This window comes from Drosophila simulans, chromosome 3R (assembly GCF_016746395.2).
Source record: "Drosophila simulans strain w501 chromosome 3R, Prin_Dsim_3.1, whole genome shotgun sequence".
In the NCBI taxonomy this organism is placed as follows: domain Eukaryota; kingdom Metazoa; phylum Arthropoda; class Insecta; order Diptera; family Drosophilidae; genus Drosophila; species Drosophila simulans.
In genome coordinates, this window is record NC_052523.2 from 1,630,261 (window position 1) to 1,653,321 (window position 23,061).

A 23,061-nucleotide genomic window follows, 5' to 3' on the forward strand; every position below is an offset into this window, starting at 1 on the left:
TGCGCCATTTGATCTTTGGCTGCCGGCATGGCATCTCTTGTTTCTGCCTCATTTTTGCCTTTGTACAACTTTTTGTTTCCATATTTTTCATAAGACGGCTGACTTGGCTCAGCCTTTGTCTCGGGTTTCCAGCATATGCTGTCCAGTTGTTGCAGATGCGGTAATTCGCACGGCAGTTTAATCACCCAGTGGATGCGGCAGTGGGTCGGGGCGATCTAAAGAGGGGAATTAAGTAGCACTGGCTCCAGACTGCGCATATCTCAGAGCCCATATCAATTAGCAGGCCCTTACAGCCGATCCTCTTGTTTTGGATTGGGCAGGCGAAAGGGCTAACCGAGGTTCTCTGAGGTTTATTGAGCTTAATCTCGATATTTGCCAGACTAAAAGTACTGGTTCAAAGCCTCGTCCACAAAAAACGTATCATGTGGTTACAATAAGCCCTGAATCCAAACCAATCACAACAGTTAGGGATTCCAAATCATGCGTGATGGATTTCCACAGTTTTAAATATTCTGACTCAATCACGGACTCCTTTTAAACGAAAATTCATTTCTTTTCCTAATATTATTACATAAATTTCATTTGCTGTAGCTAAAATAGCAATCAACAAAGAATTTTGTTTGTTTTCTTACTCAGTAATTACGTTTTAGCCATGAAGAAAATCACTTCCCCATGGATTCTATGAAAATAATACTGCGACGTCATGGCAAAAGTTTCCCATGCGTTTTCTACCTCATTATCGAGTTTCAATTACTTGCATATTTTGACAGCATAAATTGGATACCTTGAAAACGATCGCCAAGGCAACTCAATCCCACATCAAATAAAATAGGCAATATTCTGTGATACCCAGCATCTTTTCGTTAAAAAGGATTTAAGGCTAGAATATATACGACATCTACTTGATCTCACATGAGTATAGAAACAAATTTCAGTTCCAAGATTAAAGCACATTGTATGCCTTTCTCATGGTATAAAACAATATACATCTTTCCGTTGAGTTACGTATCAGATACCTTTCGACCAACCGAATATTCCCCTTTGACCTTAGAAGTACAGGGTATGCAAGTTCCAACAACGACCCAATCACCAGCATAAATCCAATTAACTACAACTATCTACGAGGCTGACGGAAGTGCGGGACACAGGACATCGCAGACAAATCGGAAAAGTTGGGCAAACAGTAATCCAGTAATCCAGCAAGAATCAAAAATATTAAAAATAAAATCAATGCGAAGCGAAATATCAAAGGCGGAGTGTAAATACCAGAGGGTGACATTGACAAAGGGGTCTGGATGGGGCGGGGAAGGGTGTTTGGCAAACGCTTAATTGGCATTAAGCACGTTAAGAGGAGCGGTGAGAGGGTAGCGGGGAACGGGAAACGGCAGGGGAATCCCCGATCCTGTGGGGTGGCAAGTGCTGTCAGAGCCAGCCAAGCGTTGGCAGTTGTAATTAGGACAACGGCGCGCGGGGAATTTAAATCCATGCGGCTGAGTCTGAGCCCAAGTGAGCTGCTATTCTTTCCATCTCCTGGTGTCCTCTCTATTTACTTAGGCACGTCGTTCGAGCCCCGGATCGTGGTCCTCGGGCCTCGGTCCTTGGGCCGTGGGCCGTGGGCCGTGCGGCAGGAAAGCCTTTAATGCCCTCGGTAAACAACGGAGCGATTTGCGCACACAACTGTTGGCCGGAACTCGCCCATTCCACTGCACTGCGAGAAATTCAGTAAACACTAAACCATACCCGGCTATAGTATTCATCAGCAGCATCCTGCCGCTAGTGAGAACTTTCTGAGTGTACTGGTCCTCCTCCAAGCAGCTCCTGTCACGTTGCATGCCAACCAAGTTGCTGGAGGCTTCTGTTATTATTATTGCAATTATTATAATTGCGCACACATAGCCATCGACAGTTCGACGGCCAGAGTCCTGCCAGAGTCCTCCTGAGTCCTGCCCACACACACTGGCCCTGTCACACGTAAGTTGCACGCAAAAGTGGCAAGGGGCAGGGGGCGGAAGGCAGAGCCTGGAAATAAAAACTAATTCACTTCTGGCGCTTGGCAGTGCGCTCGTTTCCTGTCCCGTCGTCAGCAGATTTGCATAACTTTTTCCAATTTCCAAGCTCAAGCTGTGGCCAGGGCATACGTATGCTATATACTTTTATATCTATATGTATTCGCCTCATCCTCATCCTTGGCCCCATCCTCGTCCTCCTCCCCATCCTCATCCTGCGGCCATCTCCGGTTACAGGCGTCGTCATCGTGGCGCTGACGTTGCCCAGACTGCTTCTTATTTACGTCAATTGCTTGCGCATTCGCTTGGCCCTTATTCAGATACACTCAGCGGATGTGGGCGAATGTAGTTCATTTTGGTGCAAATTTCGGTGAAATTAAGGCGATTTTAATCACAGGCCAGCTTATCTGGTGGAATCGTAGATACTTGATGCATCTCGATCGTTCACTTTGTGAAGAAAAATCTAAATCTGCTCTGCTAGACTCTAAGTCTAAGAACGGGTGCAAGTTGCTGAAAGTCCTTCTCAAGTTCTGGATACTTAGTGAGCTTCAGACTGTAATCATTTTCTTATTGTGTGAGGCAACGTGGATAAAGGATAAGGAGTTCGGGAGCGGAAGAGGGAGTGGATGGGCCACCGAATGCCAGAGTTTTCCTCCTGCGTGGGCATTAGGTGTCAATTTTCAGCGTGGCGGCGAAATGCTCGGGAAATCGCTGAAATTTGCATGGCAGCCAACGCGATGGACTGGATACAAGCGAAGGGGGGGGATTTTGGGGAAGGTGGTAGGTACGTGGTAGGCCAAGGAGAAACCACTGAATTTCGCTGGGGTCTACTTGGATTACCAATTGGAGGGAAACACTTGAAGCTCGGCACCACGTGGAAATGAAAGTGTACAAGTTAATGGCATTTCATGCCGAGCAAATTAATCTGGCGAAATTTCAGCAAGACTTTCTATCGTATCCAATATTATGTTTCGCAGTTAATTACATTCAGATATCATCACTGCCTTGTTGAGTAATTTCAGAACGGCTAGGAGCCAACAATTTCTTGTCCGAATTCATTTCACTTATATCTAATTCGGACCTTAGTCTCAACTGCAATTTTCCTATTTTAGTTTAACGCCCTAAAAAGCCACACCTTGGGAAAGTCTTTATCTCAATTTTATAAACAAATACAAGAGTAGATATTATGGTATTCAGTTTCTTTTCTACTAAAAACCGTCGCATATCACGGAACGAATTGATGTGACCCGATATAAATTTGATTTTAACATCAAAGCCTTGAGAATCCCCGGCTCAGACTCGACTGGCATTGATAAAGTATAATTTAAAGTGCAGCCGTCACTACTTAACTTGGCCAGCTATCTCCACCGAAGGATCATCCCCTGCCAGACGCCCCGGGGCAATCTCCCGTTCGTGACCAATCAATAGTTCAATCCCTATCCCAATCGCAATCACGAAGAGCCAGCAGAAACTTCATCAGGCAAGTCATAAAATTTAATTAGAAAAGCATTTCTCCAGCGAGAGTGACTCCTCGAAGTGGGAACTCAAACACAAAACCTCCTTTATTGTTTTATGGCTGTGCGAAGAGGAGCAGAGCAAAATAAAATGAACGACGGCTGGGCCTGCGGAGGGATATCCTGCAAATGGGCAGGGTCCTCTGCTTCCAGGGACAGGCAAGGAGTCGTGCCAGGTCGGGAAACTGTGTGGCAGGCAGCAGGTGCAAATGAAAAGGACTGGGAAAAGGCGACTGCCAGGCGTCTTCTTGGAGCGGGAAAATCAATCGAGCAGCAAAATCAAAGAAGTTGTTCATCGTCGCCCACCAATAAAGCGATGTGCACTGCTCAGCAGATTTGTGGAGTTTTGGTCGAAAGTGGAACGATTGAATTCCTGCCAACTTGTCAAAATTGAGATGTCATCAACCTTCTTACGATTCCTACTCTCACATTTAGTTTTCAGGCCAGTTTAAACATATGAGTACCAAACTCTTTTCAGACAGCTTTAAACATTTTCCCAGCGTGCACTTACAAAACGAACCTTATCATTCTTATTTTTCTCTCCTCTCCGAGGTGTTTTTTTTTATTTTTTATTTAGCACCAAATTTGCGCAACGCGCTGAAACGTGGGCGTGTCGTGGCCCCCTGCCTAAAACGCGTTTATCAAAGTCAGTTCCCGAGGGTGGAATCGCAGCCACAAAAAGAAGAGGAGAAGCAGGGGGGGCGTGGCAGGTCCTGGCATCGTTACCGTTAGACGCGGCTTCCTTCTGTCGCTCCTAATGTGATACGCATCAATTTATGAATTTGAAATATTATGACTGATTTCGGGCGTCTCAAATGCGGCTTGTCTGTGGGTTCGGACTCGGACTCGGGTTCGGATCGGCTTTGGCCCTAATCTGGCCAACAGGTCAGGACGAGCGAGGGGTTGTCGGCAGAACGAGCAGCTTAGGTGGAAACCTGGCAGCACCCTCGGAATACCACTCGCACGACTCGCCAAGTAAATCGGAGCAGATAGTAGCTGCGCCAAAGGACAAAGGACCTCAATGAATCGGGATTTCTATTTTTACGACAAACTCAAACAAAAGCGGCGATTTAAAGCGAAGGACACCCAGGGATGAATCGTTCCATCTCGTGAAGGACATCCGACGCACTAATCAGGAAAGCCAAGCCGTGTCAGTTGGCAAACAAAGAACACGGAATACCTTTCCAACAGAGCACGGCTGAATTCTATAAATGTAAATGTATAATTAATGATTTGTACGATCTCCATCAAATAAATATAACACACGGTAAATTCAATTAAACCATAAATCAGTATTATTATCCTTCATCATGAGTGTAGTCAGATTAAAAATCTTTCGGATTGTAAATACACCATTGTAACGGGCAGAAAAGTGGCCCGCATTTAACCATTTAACATACAATTTAAGGCTTGGAATACTAAAGATTATTTTAAAACACGGTGTAATACCAGTTAACCCATTTGGGCTACAGGAGTAAAAAACACATTTCAAAAACGATGGTTCAAAATGCGATCGTTGGCAAATAAAATTGATATTTTTGGTAACATATGGGATTACGGAATAATCGATGCTGGACTCCAAATTTATACATTAAAATCAAATATATTCATAATTTTTTACAAGATTCTACAATGAATTTCCAAATAGTAAATATGAAAAAACATTGTATATCTTCATTTAAGGAAACGAATCGAAATACCTTCTGTTAAAACTTAAATCAACTGTGTTTAGCTGTCTGATTTCGGTGACGCAAAAACATTTTTAATTGTTTACAGATTCAATAAACTTAAGCGGCTCATGGTCTGCGTGAGAGATACTACAATCACCTTGCTTAATCACAGTTCTCTAGCTTTTATAGTTCCCGAGATCACAGCATTCATACGAACGATCCTGATTAGGAATATATACCATAAAAAAGGGTCGAAAAGGCATCCATCTAGCGCTTACATACTTATCAACGAATCTACTAAGCCCTTTTATGCTATAAGTTAATTGAATTAAATTAAGATTTAAAGTAGGATAGCTGCGCCACAATTTACATTCTGAAAATTAAAAAAAAATTTTCTACCAGCTGAATTTATATTAAAAAATAATAACTTTATTTAAGAAATAATTTAATTAATAATATATATTATAGATAATATTCATAATTTTGAATCGGTTATACAAACAACGGCGCGCTTTACTTTTAAGACAACAAATAAAGCGCCACCTTGCGTCCAAATCGCTAATTATACTTTTACTAGCAAGCTAAGCACCACCTTCCGGATGTTTTGGGGCTCAATACAGTGAACTTTTGTAAGATTGTACATGTCACGACAATGTCTCAATGCTACGAAATCTCATTAAATGTAAAATATGCTACGACGAAAATATGACGACTCGGTTCATTTGAGAAATGAAATAAGAAAACAAATTCTGTACTGATTACAAGTCAACCATCGGGTGAAAGCTTGTGGCGTATCTTTTCCTATGCCATTACTTTGTGTAGGATTGTCAAGATTAGCTCAATTAACATCAGATTAAATATATGCCTCTTAGAAAATTATGATGAATTGTAAAACTACAAAAGTGCTCGGTTAGTTGTGAAGTCTCTATAGCTCTTGTTTGAATGAATGAAAATAGGTGCATTGCATTGCGTTGCAGAGGTTCGCATATTCTGTTGATTTTTACACTATATGAATTTACATAAGTAAGGAAATTAATTTTTTATTTCCAGTGTATGGAAATGGTATTTCTTGAAACCAAATTGGCATACGACGGTATTTACTTGAAGACCGGTTGGTATTTTTTATCGTTCCCGGCGCGGCCACACTGCTGACTAATAAATTTTCGTATTTTGTAAATATTGGACTTTAATACAATTTAGGGCGATGCACGGACGCGTAAAAGTGAGGACGACGGAGGAGGAGCGCGAGCGGAAGAAGAAGGAACAGGCTCTGAAGGTGCGGGCCTACCGTGCAGCCATGGGAAGGATTCAGAAGAAGAGAGAGGCGGGCGAGCTGGACAACGAAATGCTCAGCCTGACGGTTCAGATCTTGCTGCGGAATCCGGATGTCAGCACGCTGTGGAACATTCGCAGGGAGTGCGTGCTGGAGAAGCTGTCCAGGCTAAAGGAAGAGGAGACCGCGTGCGAGACGCCCAGCGAGGAGGAAAACCAAACCGTGGAGGATAAGACGGGTGAAAAGAAGGCCGCTGCCGAGGACAAGTCCCATTCCATTTTCACCTGCGAACTGGACCTCACCGAGCAGTGCCTTATGGTCAACCCGAAGTCCTACAACGCCTGGCACCACCGCTGCTGGACCCTGGAACAGAATCCCAGGGCCGACTGGCAGCGGGAGGTGCAACTGTGCAACAAGTACCTCAAATTCGACGAGCGCAACTTCCACACCTGGGACTACAGGCGCTATGTAACCGGCAAGGCCATGGTGCCGGCCGCCCAGGAGCTGGACTTCTGCACCGAGAAGATCAAGGTTAACTTCTCCAACTACTCCAGCTGGCACCACCGCAGTCTCCTGCTTCCGGAGCTCTACCCCAACCAGCAGAGAGACCGGCCCATGAGTGAGGAGAAGTTGCAGAAGGAGCTTGAAATGGTGCTGACGGCTGCTTTCACGGATCCCAACGACAGCAGTGCTTGGTTCTACCAGCGCTGGTTACTGGGCAGCGGCGCCCAATTGGATCGGGCTCCTAGAATAGCTGCTTTTCGACTAGAGTCACATGGAGCAGTCCTCGCCCTCGACAAACCCTACCCAGATATCAAACAATTGAAGACTGAGCTAGTTGGGGGAGGACAGACGATTTTACTGGAGTCCTGGCAACCAGTGGACAAGCGTGGAACCAGTTGGAAATGCCAGCAGAACTTCGATTACCAAAGAAACTCAGCTTACTCCCTTAGTCTCTCCGATCAGAAGGTTGACCTCTTGCCTCTGTCTGGCCCGGAAAACGGAGCCTATTACTTTGCGCCGCCACATGGCACCGCGAGTTGCAGCAAGGATCTCCTGGCGGAGCTGCAAACGCAGCTGCAATCCTGCCTAGATCTTCTGGAGTTTGAGCCGGACAGCAAGTGGACCCTACTCACAAGTGCCCTTCTTATGCGTGCTATCGATTTCTCAGCCAATCACGAAACGAGCTTGGCGCACTTGGCCAAGTTGGAAAAGGTGGATTCCTTGAGAGAGGGTTACTACAAGGACCTCGCTGCTAGGTGGACCTTGGAGTGGGAGCTTGCCAAGTGGCCTCTATCTGCCGACTTTCCCAAGAGATTCGACAAAGCGGATGACGTACTGCTGGAATCGCTTCCCTATGATCAATACTTAGTCATCGCTGATGAAATAACCTTGCCCAAGAAACTACGAGACAAATTGGGGGAATCAGTGCCCAAAACGTTTGTAGACCTGAAGTTGCAGTCATAGACCATCGGTGAATTGGTTTCGATAGGCTAAGCCATATTTTACATTTGGTGCTGAACCGTCTTTGGCGATTTTGGAATCCTTGAAAGAAGTGCAACCAATCGCTAAATTCCATTTTGCAATTATTCCTATTTATTCCTTTGTACGAGTATGAGAAGAAATGTTATATACATTAAAACCTATTATTACGCACATTGTATATCGATGTGTAAATATACAAATAGTAAAATATCCGTGTTTAGTTTTCCTGTAAATTGAGAATGAGATTCATTTTTTTTTTTTGCTCCATGTTTATCAAGATAGATTTTCTATTTAAGGAAGCTGTAAGCTTGTTATTTCCAAGTCTTATAACCAACAAATTGAACATGCATTCTAGGAAAAGTTCTTAAAAGGCTCTTTGTCGAAATTCACACAACACATGTTTGCTTCTATCCGCAAGTGAAATCGCTGACATCCGCAGCCATCCATTATCGAATGTTCCACGAGTTAAATGGGAAAACCATCAACACTGCTGCACGGAACCGCTGGCTACTTTAAGCGGTCCCGGAATCTGCCACAATGCTGAGGGTTTCTTTGACATTGCCACCATGTTGCAGATGCAGTTGCTGCTGCGCTTCTGTTGTTGCCACCGATGTCGCCTCGTGTGTGCAGCGGGGAGCTGCGAGATTTGCGGTTTTTTGGCGGCTCTTGTGGCTATATAAATTATGCAAGACCCTCGAGGCGGAGATGCTCGTCGACGGGATGGCGATGCGAGGAGCTCAATGCGCGTCCACAACATTGGCAGCCGCATGTCATCACGTGCCGCAGCTGCACGAAGGAGACTCACTGAAAGAAAAATAAGGATTCTAGATAAAATTGGTCCAAAAATGGATATAGAACGTTAAATTATAGAGTCTACTTTAGATTCTACAGTAGATCTCGAAGTATGGTTGGCCCTACACCCATTTGGCCAGTTCGTTGTGAGGAATCATCCTAAAGCGTTTAAGCCTGGTAAAATAGTTTATATAAGCAACTATGATTTGCTTACTCTTCGCTACACTAAGTTTTGTTAGGTGCAGCGGGCAGCAGAGTGGGCGGGAGGGGACTTCCAAGGCGGAGAGGCGTTTGACAGGCATGTGAAAGGCCGCCAGACGTGCCTGGAGCTAAGCTCCTAGCAGGCGTCATTCCCACTTGGGCGTTAATACTCGCCCGCAGGTGCTCGGGCAGGAAGGCGGGCGGGCAGGAGGTGCAGCTGTCACCTGGCAGGCCACAGTGGCACACATGTCGTATGCGCAATGTTTGGGCATGGGAATTTAATGGAGCCAGTCGGGCGGATGGTTATATCCTGCTATCATATTAACATTAGCAGACGCCTTGGCATTCAAATTTCCGCCTCACCCAGTCGACACCACATCCGATGGAATACTCGTACTCCTGCCACTCGGCTGCAGCCCGTATGGCGACATAATCTTAATTATGCCAATGCCATTTCTTGCAAATATTTTGCCACGACTCCGGAAAACGTGACGCTGGCAAGATGCAGCTCATTAAAATGTTCGGGGCCAATTACTAGGGTGTAGGGGGTGGCAAGTGGGAGGGGCGCTGCTGCTGCAGCTGCATCTTATCTGAGCGCACAGAGTCGCAAACTTAATTAATGGGACAAGTCAATGAGAAAGGTCAGGAAACATGGCGGCGGAAAGGAGCTAACAGATAGATGCCCGTCAAGATGCAATCTCGCTGGTGGCCTAATAGATGACTTTGCGGGCTGAAATTCGCAGGGCTGCATATGTACTAGTCCACACTGTCATAGTCATAGTAATAAATTTAATAACACCATCAGAAAAACATCAGATAATTTGCGAATGTTGAGTTATTGAATATTCGACATATGGATTTTCTCCGTTTAATTGCATTTTTTAGGACCATCATCATCGTGTTTTGTTGTGGATAGTCCTTAGAACAAACAGGTTTACTTAATTTCAATCAAATAAACTTGGGAGCCAAACCTGTACTATTTGTAAGCGGGGTGTATGGGTTTATAATAACAAGATCTCAGTTACAAGGGTCATTAATTAATTGAAGGTAGTGCATTTCATTTGAGATCTTAAGATCTGATGATGGCTGATTATGATGATGATAGACTATTATCATTATTACATTTATAGGATTGCTTAGGGATAGAAATTGTCAATACAAACAATGAATGGAAAAAAGTCATAAGTGTGGGCGTGTCATATTTTCACTAGAATCAGCATGCTTAATTTTAACATCCTAGCTTTTATAGTTAACAAGATCACATCGTTCATACGAACAGACATACAGAGATGGCCTGATAGACTTGTCTCGTGATCCTGATTAGGAATATTTTTAGTATTATTCTTAATAGGGTATACAAAATTTCCATCTATCTGTTACATATTTGTTTCATGAATCAGTAATTTTATTTACTTTACGACTAACAGATATAACAATTTAGGGATCGATGCCTCAAGCTTTTTAGCCTGGCAAAGAGATTGGGATGGAGAATGTGATTAAGTAGATTAAGTACTTTACTTTACAGTGTTTGAATAATAAACAATAATTTCGCTTTTGTAGCAGAGTATTCCCTATTGGTCACACAAATTTCGAAGTTTGATATCTTTTGAAATGGCTACTGGGATGTCTTTTGTTCCTACCGAAGAACAGAAGGTGATTCCGATCTATGGAAATATAGAACCTTTGGCATTAAATAAACAAAACATTGATGAGATATTATGTTTCTACAGCAAATTTCGGCCGAAAATTGCCACTTTGAGGGCCAGGATACTAAATCACAGCCAGGTACTCACCAGCACTTGCTGGGAATATGGTCTTTGCACCTAGCCATGGTTTTTCATTCTTTTACGACCGTAATAACATGCTCTCGAAATTGACTCGAAATTTGTATTTGTTTACCAAATTCGGACCCTTGCCCCACGTAACTAGATTTGGCAAACTGTGCCACATATCTCCGGCCAAGTCATGTGGAGCGGCGCCACAGCACTCATAATTTATTCGCCTACCATGGCAACTAGTGGAATCTCCCTCCTGTTTTGCTCCTAAATTATGTTTATATGTTGCCCGAGTACCCCGCACCCACCCCCAACCCCTTCTTCCGAGAGAATAGACAGTGGAAATGGTCTTAAGTCCAGACAGAGCACACAATACACATGTTTCAGTGGTAGACAGTTTTTAGACGTGATAATGCAAGTGGAAAATCAGAAAAATATATTGTGACTGCCTTGCCTTGCCATTCAGCAGCAGTAGAAAATAGTATCGCAGTATGGAAAACAAAGGAGTCCAGTGCGAGGAAAAAAGGGTGCCACATGTACTACTAATACACTTGGAACAATTTTGCAAGCAAAGAGGAATGGAAAGTTTACACAAACTAGGTTTCTGACTCAATCTGAAAAAGGGTTCGTTAACTTTATATCGATCATGAAAAAGTGAGATTTTGGAATTTCGAAATATATTATTATTATGTATTTATACAAATTATAATCGCGTTTAGTGTGGTTCTCGATTCTCTGGCCAAGCATATGCATCATAATGTTTTTTCATCCTGGCCATTTGCCTCATTGGGACGGATGGGATGGATGGGTTGGATGGATGGGATGGATGCCACATAGAAGAAGGGCTTGGAATGATTTCTGTCTGCAGCTGTCACATAATGTTAACTTGGGGCTCTGTCTCGGCGGCGTGGGATGCATGAAAAACTCATTACGAGCAGCTGCAGCTGCGGTCACCCGAGTTTTCCATCCGATTTTCCCACCAGTGTCTCCCGGCCGAGCTGAGCTGATCCTTAAATAAGTTGCGGCAAATTGGCCTGCCGGCGGCCAATTGAATATCCGCATCGATTGGGCTTAGGGCCGCCTGCACTTTTAATTGCATAACACATAGTTTCACGCTCCTTGCTTACACTTCACTTCACTCCACTCCACTCCACCCCACTTCATTCCTCCGCCGGCAACTTGGCAGCTCGAAAGTTCGCTTTAACAAGTGAGCAACTTTCAATGGGCAATTAAAAGGGCACACAAACCGGGGACAACAACAGTCCTGTGGTCTGGTGTGCCACACTATGGTATGGTGTTGTGTTGTGTTGTGGAAGAGGAGGTCTCCAGCGCGAAGTCACCGGAAACGTTAACAAAATGCATAGCAGCACAGATTCAGCTAAAGTTTTCGGCCCGAAAGGCAATTAAAGTTTTGGCACCGACACAACAGAAACTCAAGTTGTGCACAGAGCGAAATAATTATGCTGTTCGGAGCAGAGGATTGGAAATAAATCGCTTGGCTTCTTTCCACTGAGCTGCTGGTCTATTAAAGGCATTAATAACTACAAATTTGTTTTCTAATAACCAATACTTGTGTATCCCGAAGAGTCCTGCGATTTGTTGCTGTGCTCAGCAGCTGGAAAAGGCCGCGCAGGATGGTGACTCTGGGATCCTCGACTTCTGCCCGCCAGTTGCCGCAGCTCCGGCCATAAATTTCGGAACCGAAGCACTGCAAGATCTGGCGATTGGGGATCTGCAATTGCATTTTACTTATGTATATGAAACATTATGGCTTGTGCCCTCTATACAAATAACTTATTAATATTTACGCACAATTCAACCAGAGCATGGCGCCATCAAAGTCTGAGTCCTGTGACGGCACACACTCACACCCACGCACACGCACACGGAAACAGGATGGGCAGGAGGGGCGGGGCTTATAAATTGCATATTTATGCACTATAAACATTAATTTACTTGCCATTTAGCTAGACGCACAGTTAATTGAAAACAACAATACCCAGGCAGCGCAGCAGAGGCAGTGGCCACATCACACGCCCCCAGCCCGCCCCTTTTGGCCATAATGCAGCGGCGGCGGCAGAGCAAACAACTTTAAATTATGCAAGGAATAGGAAATGCAGCGCACAAAAATTGCAGCCATCGTGAAACTTTCACGGGCGGCGGGAAAGCGAGAAAAACGAATGCAAGGGGCGGGGGGCGGGGAAGTAATGCCAAATTTAATTGCAATTAATGCGCAGTAAAGCGGAAGTGCCATAGAAACGGGGCAGCGCGTCCATGCTGCGCGGCCGGCATTTCCGGTTGGCGCCATGTTGCAGCCGGTGGGCTTCGAGTGGAGCCGGGTGGCACGCCCGATGTGTAAACAGGAATGCTCTTCCCGGTTCTCGGTTTAGCCCCAGGGATTAAAATAATTGGGTAATGAGCTCTCACTGTGGCCTTTCCAGCAGGTGTTTAACACACTTCCTATTTATACATCTCAGATGGGAACTACTTCAGTCGAGAGCCCAATTGTCATACGCATAAAATAAATCCTTTATTAATCTAAAACAGCTGCTAAATTGAAAGCGAAAGCCCTATTTAGATAGATAGGTAGGTAGGTAGACTTTTTCGTTCTCACGTATTTTTTATATTAATACAAAACCAATTTATGATGTTTCCAGTGATATAGGTTTAAATTTCAAGATTTGAACGATACCAAACCAGTTTTGTTATAGAGCACAATTAGTGTCTACTAATAGATTCCTTTTTAAAACAATTGAAACTATTAAAAAATAGATTGAGATTGTGTTCATTCGGTTACTAAAGCTAATATTTAACAAAAGTTGTAGTAACAATCTTAAATCTTTGTATAAAAGCATACCACACTTTCTACAAAAATTGCGGAAAAGAAAATAAACTGGGCATGAGAATTGTGTGTATAACGACCACTGCATCAAAAGCGAACTTAAAGTCATTTCTGTTGACCATATTTGATTGTTTTGAGTATTGAATATACGATTTTCCAAGACAACACACAATCAGCAGTCAGAGCAACAACACTACAAAAATGAACTAAGCTACAGAAGCATCGAATGAGATGAGCCTTGTGCGTTGCATATCCACATATACCCCAAATCCGTGACCCAAAATATTCAAATGGGCCGTGCGGAAACGGATGCACAAAGTAAGAAATCAAGTTTAAACTGCCCCTGCCGTTTTCGTTTGGCAACATCGTTCGAGCCGCGTGACACCCGATAAAGGGATGGGGCAGTCCGAGTTACATGCTACCTGGTTGCATTTACCTGGCGCCGTCGCGAAATTCAATTACTCGTGCACCATAAACCGATTAACTTATATAAATATTTATATCGCTGAAATGCAGTCGGTCGCCAATGGCTTTATGGTTCGTGCCGCCGTTTGAAGGGCGCTTCCGGTGGGCGGTGGTCGGTGGTCGGTAGTGGGGGCGGGGTCGTTGTAACGGGGGCGTGGCCTATCTGTGGGCGTGTGCCTGCATATGCAAACAGTTTTCCGGCGCGGCGTCGGGATCGTTGGTCATTCAGAGAAATGGAGCTGCGGCGGCAATAATTTCATTTGCATTTGCATTTGTTGCCGTTTATGGTCCACTCAAGTGTTGTCAGTTGACCGACCGGGTCCGGGTCGCCCCCTTTCGACCCCGCTCGGTCCACATCCCAAGTGTTTAATGATAACACGCTAGGTGTCATCCACAGGCAAGGACCCTCGAGGCCAGGACACAACAGAACTGAACTCAGCTGAACAGAACTGTGTAGAACAGAAACAGCAGCCGGAAGGCATATCATTACAATGCGGCGACAATGGGCCGTTGCAGTTGCAGTTCGGTCGTAGATACACTGGGAAAAACCACTCATGAAGTGCTCATTAATTACAACGAAGTACAGACAACTGGCGAAGATTTTCCATTTAAGTTGCCAACCAAACTTGGGACTCAGTGGGTTGGGATTTTTGGGCCGCGTCTGCTGCTATCGATCCCAGTTTCTCTCAGTGCACTGTAGAGCATGTAGGTGGCAAGTGGCAACTACTTGTCTCCATAAATAGTTGCTAAACAGCAATGGGCCCGTGTAAGTGGCTGATGCAACGAGGAGCGAGTGGGTTCCATCCCAGGCGCCGCACGTGATTGGAGGGGACAGGACGCGGACAGCGGCAGTCAAGGGTTAATCTCGAGTTAAGTGATGCACTCGACCTCCGCTGGTTGGTGTGTCTGGTTAATTGAGTTACGCAGAGCGGCGCAGAGCAAGGCGAACTTTGATTGCCATGGCCCCAGGGCCTTGGGCTATTTGTTGTCGGGCAACGTGCACAGTGTGGCTTGAGTTAGTCGCATGAATTAAGTGCCTAAGTACGGCACTTGGTTTACATCCGAACGCACAAGTCTGTTCAACAATTATGATTGTGTGGGCCACAAATCTGGCCATCCTGTTCGGCTGGGACTGTCATCAGGTTGGGTAATTGAAAGGACTCGTGGAAGTGCCGTGTGAGAACTTCTCAATACTCTCAATAAGCCAAGCCTTTGCAGTAATTAAATATTTGGTAAAATACTAGTGTGTAACAAATCAAAACCAGCTGATTTTACTTTTCGATTATTCCTGTGGCTGCTTATGATATAGTGGTCTAACTTGGCCTTGTTTACCAACAGCAGCAAAACGAAAAGTTGTGGGAAAGATTCATGCCATATGACATGGCTATATCGACTAGGATATTAATACTGATCAAGAATATAAACTATAAATAATTTATAATATGTCTTTTTCACAGTGTCTTCAACTGAAATCAATATTACCTCTGCAAGGGTATAATATTTATACAAAGGAAAGACAGGACATAACCATCGTATACTCTACAAACTTTATAAAAAAGGTTCCTTAGTAATTTTCGTTATAAATTTAATATTGTTGAGGCTTTTATGATTAATCTTCCTATAACAACTATTAAAGAATTATTCAACCATGAATTATTTAGCACAACTTAAGATGTGTTAGCGCAATCGAATTTGAGAACATCATTACATCATCTTGCATCATGACAGTTCGCTTGTACTTTTCCACGCTCGTCGAATCATCATCCTGAAGTGTTGACAACCGAATTCCAAGCTCCATCGTCCATCGATTCCCCTACAGTGCCCAGTGGCGTCCGTATTTCACCTGCAGGCTCAGCAGGAGTAGCTGCAACCGCTCCTTTCCCTCGTAGAGGCTTCTTTGCTTGTCCAGCCGATGGGTCACCAGGCGGCGCTGTAGGTGAGTCATCTGCTCCCGGATCCACATGTGGTTCGCCTGCAGGCGCCGCACCATCGCTAACAAATTCTCAGGCTGACCCACTTTCTCCAATTCTTCGTGCTCATCCATGTCCTCGCCGAAGTCCAGTTCCGTATCTATGTATCCTGCGACGGCTGTGGAATGCGCGTCCATTGTGCAACCGAGTCGTGCTACACAGCAAAGGTAAATTGGTATAATGAATACACATATGTCAAATGAACAAAATATTTTTGAAATATTGTAAACACACGCTGGAAGCAAATACATACTATATCCTATGCTTTTTAGTTGTGGGAGTCTAATTTTTTTCAGTGTGCGAATCTGCTGGCGACAGAAGCGGAAACTTGGAATAATTTATGCGTGCCAACTGGGTGGCAAACTTCCATCTAATCGCTTAATTCCGAGTTGCAAGAACTTTGGGCCCGAAATCCAGCATTCCATGCCGGAAACCTATACGCAAAGGATTTGCGCAGCGAGTGAGTGCAAGTTTTTTCTAGTTGATTGACTTGAAAATTGAACATTTGCTCCGTGTTTGGTTAAGACGTCTTGTATTTTTTGCCCAGCTAATGCCCTCGATTGGTTGTGAGCAATACCCAGTGGTGCGTTCGTAAAATTTGCAAATCGTTTGCCCTAGTGGAAAACGGGAGTGGCGGGAAAGCCGGAAAAGCGGCAGCTACTTGAGGTGGCTCAGACCGAAATTGCTTTTCCGCACACTGGGTCGACCGAGCAGAAAAATGCCAGCCCTGCTGACGCTGCCCCCGGAGTTCGATTTCGCACTATCGATTCGCTTGGTATTCATTGGCCTCGCTCGCTTGCCACAGCTTAAAGCGCTACATGTCGCCGCAACTTAGTGCCTTTGTTTCCTTTGTGCGAGTACGAGTTGCATTGCACCCGGCCGACCCAGTTGCATCGTTTGGGGTTCCTTTTCGGGCGGCGCAGCGCCGTCTGAATCGTAAATTGGCAGCACGTTCCACACGGCAAAAATATTCGGATGTCAGGCTTTCACTTTAGGGTTGACCGAAAATGGGCGGATGGCCGGAAATTAAAGTAAAGTTCGAAAGAAACCTCAATGATATCCTAAGATATTTGACGGTATTTAAGCACTTTGGAAAAATGGCCTGAAATCAAGAATGCATTTCGCCAAGTGCGCACTGCATTGCATAGCAATTTGCTGCGTCTCCGCCACGACTGTGATGCTAATGATCGAGCATCTCGTCGAGAGACAAGGCCAGCGGCTTTTGTCAAAAGAATGTCAACTGGGCGGAATGGTGGTGGGACTGCAGCAGTTTTCACTTTTCCTTTGCTCGGCTCACCACACTGCGACATCTAATGCACAGGAAGCGCCTCAGTTGCGTTGTTGTGGCCGCCAGCCGTGCGTATGCGTAATATTCGAGGAATGTTTCGCATTTCCTTCTAACCGAAAAGTTCGACAAGCTGTCTATTTGCTGGGGAGTGTGCGTGTGGGCGGCTGACTGTTTGTTTTCTATTTGTGGTGCAGGCACTTGGGGTTATTTCTGGATATTACGCATACGACATGTTTCCAAGGCGAAGGATAAAGACCAATTTTAAGGCCGTACGAGCTTTGCGGAATAGCACTGATGACGATTGCGCAAACCGAGTGGCTCATCTCTCACCTTTGGCTTTTAACAACGTTTTAGTGGAATTTTAAAAAATCGAACACAGCAAAATCAACGCCTGCTGCTCTCATCCTGACAGGCTAATTGAAAATCTATGGACCTAAGTGTGAGCCAGCAACCCTTTCCATTGCCAGTTGCATCTCTATCTTGGCTTTTTCTGAATGTCTCTTGATACTCTGCCTGCCGGGATTGGCAACTTAATTATTTCAGCGGCACGTCGTCGGCAACTGGCGCTTAAGCCAGCCTCCCGACGGCTGCAAGAGCGAAAAACGGTCGGCACATAGAAAAGGAATAAGAAAAGCTGCGATATAAACAGCGCTGCCAGAATGCAACGTCAGTGAAGGAGCAGAAGAACAACAGCTGCTTCTGGGAATCCGCGCCGAAGGATAAAGTTGCCTGCCAAAGGATTTAACTGCACAACTGGCCAAAGAAACGGCGCGAGAAAAACTCAGCGAATGAATGCATCTGTATCTGTATTTGTATCTGTATCTGTGTGTGTGTGCTGCTCCCCATTAGCACCAAACGACTTCTGCCACGCCCACTTACTTCCGGCCCACCGCATAGTGCTATGCCACAGCAAAAGTCGAAAAAAGCGCCACTTGCGGCTTTATTCATGGACTTGATTCATTAAGAGACATTCACATGCGAGCATTCCCATTTACAAACAGTGGAGCTTCCATGAAAACCTATTATAAATTTATATTTTTGTGCGTCGTTTCAGGGAAAGAAAATACTGAATATTTAAGTTGTGTAGCATTGTTTAAATGCTTTATAATCGGGTTCATGTTTTTAGCTTACGATTACAGGACAAATAACATTTAATATCATAATTCTGAAACTAATCCCTTTCAAAGATCAACAAATTATTAGGTAAATAGATTCCCAGAACACACCTACTTATCGTTGCTGAGTATTTCATATTTCTCACGTAATATCTGCGCTTCTCCCCCCTCGCTTTCCAATGACATTGGCAACTTTGACGGGGCAAAAGTAATTAATTTTCGGCAGCTAACCCGGCGCACGGCAAAAAGCTGAAAAGGCTAAAAAAAAAGGCAACACAGGCGGCACAATTAACGCCTGCAACTTTAATTGCGTTTTAATGTGCATCAGGCCGCAGAAAAGCTGCCTGTTTGGATGCTTTCTCGATGGCTCGATGGGCGGTGGGCGGTGGGCGGTGGGTGCTGGGCGGCGGGTGACTAAGTGCACGACTCGAACCCCAAGCGGAGTGGGTGGTTCAACGTGCTCTGTCAACCGCAGGCGGTGGCTCAAAAGCGTAACAAGCATTTGCCGCGCCTCAGCAACATGTCCGTCGTCCTGCACCCACACACACACACACACTCGCACTCACACTCACACACTCGCAAAGGAGCGGAGACACACGTGAATTCGTCCTGTGACTATGGGCTCTGCAGTCCGGACTACGGGACTATGGGACTACGGGACTATGGGACCACGGGACTCGGGATGCTCCTGTGTGTGGTCCGCCTGTGCCTGAGTGCCTGCCTCAAAAGCGGCTTAACAAACTCACACGGACCAACATGCAGCCACAAGGCAGCGAGCACTCGAAGGAAAATTCATGTTATTCATACTATTATCAATACTGAAATATTAACTCTGAAATATTTCAAGATCTAATTGGTACTGTTTCGGGATACGCTGATCAGAGCTGTGAACTTCATAGATATAACCACTAAGTATTAATAAGTAACTTTGATAGAAATTGTACTTCAGCAGCGGAATTGGCTTACTAAAAGGATACGAATAATTTCACAGTGTAATCAGTTTTAGTAAGCGAACGATGTGACGAAACAGTGTGATCTGCTAATAACTCGTAACCAAAATGTTAAAATCACCGAACTGTCCATCTAGTTAAAGACGTGAAAACGCACATAAGGAGTATATGCTTTTTCAAGGAGTTGTGCTGATTTCACTAATAAATGTTCCAATGGACTTTCGTCATTTTTGCTTTCCACACTTACATTTAATGGGAATCTCTCAAATCGTTTTCCTTAGTGCACGGATTTGAATCCGCATCCGGAAATGGGCCAGAACCGTGCGCCTCTGTCTGGGCAAACTATTTACATGGCACCCATTATGTCCGGACTTGTAGCTGCTTCTTTGTGATGTCGCCAGCCTGGTTCCCCCTTCCAATCGCCCGTCCTAAGTGACGTGATTTAAATTTGTATGCCCTTTGAAATCTTGCTCCGCTTATCGCTGCGTGGATGCAGCCATCTCCCTCCGACCCCAAAAGGGTGGCCCTCGGTCCGCCTGGAGCTCCTGTACGGATGTGCTTCCGGCGGGCACGGGACAAATCACGTAATCTGGCCTTAGCGGGTCAAGCAGCACAAGCGGCAGTAAACTGTGAACCGTAGCCGTAGTGTAGCAGCCCGCACGGCGAGATACAAAGATACTTGGCCGTACAAGTAAATAGACATAAAGATACACGACATGAAAACCACTGTCAACATGGAGTCACATGCTGGCAATGTCGAGTGTGGTGCGACTTGCGGACTAGCACAATTCCCGAGCACATCGGGCAAGTCGAGGGTGCTTCTCCTCAAGGGGTTCGACCTAAAAATACTCTCTAGCACAAATCGGCTTTGAAAAGGGGCTCACAATAGTTGGAGAAGTACCCAGCGAAAGTTGTATTGGGCTACATCATTTGTAGTAAGGTTAATATGTCATTAGAGAAAAGTTCAAAAAAGAAGGGAGCACAATTTAGAGCCCCTCTTTACAAGCCATTAATTTGTTTTTACCTAATTGTAAGAGCCCACACTATTCAATTTACTGAATAGTGCACCATATTACTTTTCAGACTGCATCAAATTAGTTATTTTAATTCCCTTTATACGCATTGTGACATTCCGAGCATAGAAATTATTTCTTCGTAAGTCAAGTTTTCTAAAAAGAGCCCTGCTGTTCATTGGAAACAATTCCCTAGCTTGTCATCCTTTCACCTTGTTATGTTTCTGGGAAAAGCAGCTTGGAAAAGAAAGTGATTTTCCTGTATGGTTGCTATACAAGTATGCGAGGTTATTAGTTGTGGCTTTCCACGGACTTTGAAGTGCACACTTCACCAGGAAATAGTTGCCAATTAACCCAATTAATAATATGGAATTTGTGGTCAATTAAGCCTCAACTAAGGAGTGACTTTGTGAAAAACTGAGCTTCACAATCTGAAGATATTTTACTTTATCTCCTATACAAAGCATTTTAAACAATATATAGCCCTGTATATACCTGCACAGATGTGCCAGCTTAAGTGTCCCAATGTCCCAATTACTCACACGGTCAAGAGATGCTCTCCCCGGCATCCGCTGAACGCGCAGTTACTTAAATCGAGTTCCTATTAACAGATTAATCCCTTCGGTTTCCGGCAGGACAAACATCATCATCATCGCCCCGAGTAACAGAAACTGTCGTCACGTCCGCTTGAAGACCCGAACAAACCGACAAACCGCCAGCAAACCAGCAAACCAACAAACCAGGTGAGAGCAAACACCGACGAGGAGCGCCTGTTCTCGAGGGCCACTGGGCGAGGGCAGACAGGTGCAAAGTGCACAGGACGACTGGTTGAATTGCGAGGACAATGCCTCTTCAGTCGCCTATCTACCAGCCACCTCGCCACTCCTCACCACTCCTCGCCACTCATCACCACTCCTCGACAAGGACGCGTCTTGGGCTGCGACTTTAAGCTGAAGTGTTTAAAATTGTTGGCCATTATCAGCGGCTGTCAATAAGCGCATTAAAACATTTTTGCGATTCGCGAGCTCGTTGACGGCTGATGGCGCAGACACGCGGCTGTCAGGCAGTCGAGGAAACTGTGAAGCGGAAACTGCAAGCGCAGAGCTGCTGCACTAACGAGTCCCATTGATTTTCGCCCGCCGGAAGGGCGGCGGCACGCGAGGAAGAGCGCCGGAGCGAGGATGGGAGATGTGCGCACGCTGCGTATGAGTAATGGGAAAATTCTTAATGGGCGAAGAAAATTGGTTGGGCATAAACAATGAGATTCCTGCGACCGGGGAGAATGATAATGAGTTCGCCGAGCACGGACCACCGGAAAGTGGGCGAACGGAGCCCGCGATGGAGTACGTGTGCCAAACGCACCAAATATTCTATTACGGACTTTTCAATCTTATCCAATATGCAACGCATAGGGAAGAATTTTCCATTTTATTAAGAGCCTTATTAAAGAAAGCTCTGGAGGTGGAGGGTTTTTTTGGTAAAGAGAATTAGGTGCCTATTTGAATTTTTGAAATTTAAGAAGAAGTGCAATATGGTCGCATAGACACACTTACACACTCAATAAGATTTTTATTAACCACCAGCCCCTCCCCAGAGTTCTTTCGTCGGCTACTTGCTCCTTGGCGTCTCACCAAAGAGTCTCATTAATGCGATACTTTCGTTACGCAATCAGTAATTTATGATTCATACGCGTATTAATTCCGTATCGGAGCACTTATTGCAGCTCCTTGCACTCTGTGTCGCCCACTCGCCGTTTTAATCCTTTATTCATGCAATATTTAATCAGTATTTTCCAGCGAGTTTAACCGTTCTTTATGCAATTATAATGATTTCTCCGCCTCCTTTATTTAATTGTTTAATTTTCTTTTAATTTCCGAGCATTCCCGCATTTTTATCGGCCCCTTGTTGACCCAATGCCACGCATATCGAAGCCGTTTCGAGGGAAAATTGTGCGTTATTCGAATAAATTGACGCAGGGCTGAGTGGGGCACAACCCGATTTCCATAACGAATAAAAGATAATAGGGCGATTCGCCGAAGGACTTATCAGCCAAAGTGGACGTCCTTTTTAACCCAGGGGCATTTCAGTTAATTACTCCACCTGCTAATTGTACACGAAGTGGGAGTTTCGACCCTCGGTTGCCGTCAGGATTAAAAGAGCATTCATAAAACTACCGCCTAAGGAGTTAGAAAATTAGCCCTTGCACTTTTCCATTATTTCAAATTTGAAAATTCCAGTCAAGAAAGGATTTTCATGCTTTACTGCAAGGCAAGATTTAACTTTATTGTTTTTGAAAAGTGTAATCCTTTTGGTGATGACTTTAATATTTTGAAACAATAAATATTATATGCATAATATATATACCTTTTCTGTTCGCCTTACGAATTAACTTTTTCCTATGAAATTAAATTCAAAATGTTCACGGAATTTCCAAAACGAGCTTCATAAAAAATTGCACAAGCAGTACAAACGTTCAGACACATTTCATCAAAAATTGTTGAATTGATTTGCATAAATAAATTTATTGCAGCTATTAAAATTAATAGAAAGTTATATTATTTTTTAATTTTCCTTGAAAAATGTTCTATGTCAGTTAGTTAGTGAGCAGTCAGTAAACGCTTAAAAAACGCACAAAAAAGCGGAAAATACATCGACACTTGGAAACAAAATTGGGCAAAAGAGAAGAGATTATTAGTCAAAAA

General features: G+C 44.5%; 2 protein-coding genes across 2 annotated transcripts; one reads left to right on the forward strand and one right to left on the reverse strand.

Annotated features, from left to right (window-relative positions):
• The first annotated feature begins 6,279 nt into the window (after positions 1–6,279).
• On the forward strand, positions 6,280–8,160 carry LOC6726762 (geranylgeranyl transferase type-2 subunit alpha). The gene has a single exon (XM_002102135.3). It carries the CDS (start codon positions 6,395–6,397, stop codon positions 7,928–7,930), a length of 1,536 nt encoding a protein of 511 aa, XP_002102171.1. The 5' UTR covers positions 6,280–6,394; the 3' UTR covers positions 7,931–8,160.
• A 7,402-nt stretch (positions 8,161–15,562) lies between these two features.
• On the reverse strand, positions 15,563–17,289 carry LOC27208981. The gene is made up of 2 exons (XM_016184518.3): positions 16,247–17,289; positions 15,563–16,147 (listed from the first exon to the last, which is right to left on the reverse strand). The coding sequence occupies exon 2, from the start codon at positions 16,128–16,130 to the stop codon at positions 15,837–15,839; it is 294 nt and encodes a 97-aa protein (XP_016033241.1). The 5' UTR covers positions 16,131–16,147; positions 16,247–17,289; the 3' UTR covers positions 15,563–15,836.
• Positions 17,290–23,061: the final 5,772 nt, after the last annotated feature.

Bases quoted from the DNA above. Each gene is read 5' to 3' on its own strand.
- LOC6726762 (XM_002102135.3), top strand. From the start codon at position 6,395: ATGCACGGACGCGTAAAAGTGAGGACGACGGAGGAGGAGCGCGAGCGG.
- LOC27208981 (XM_016184518.3), bottom strand. From the start codon at position 16,130: ATGGACGCGCATTCCACAGCCGTCGCAGGATACATAGATACGGAACTG.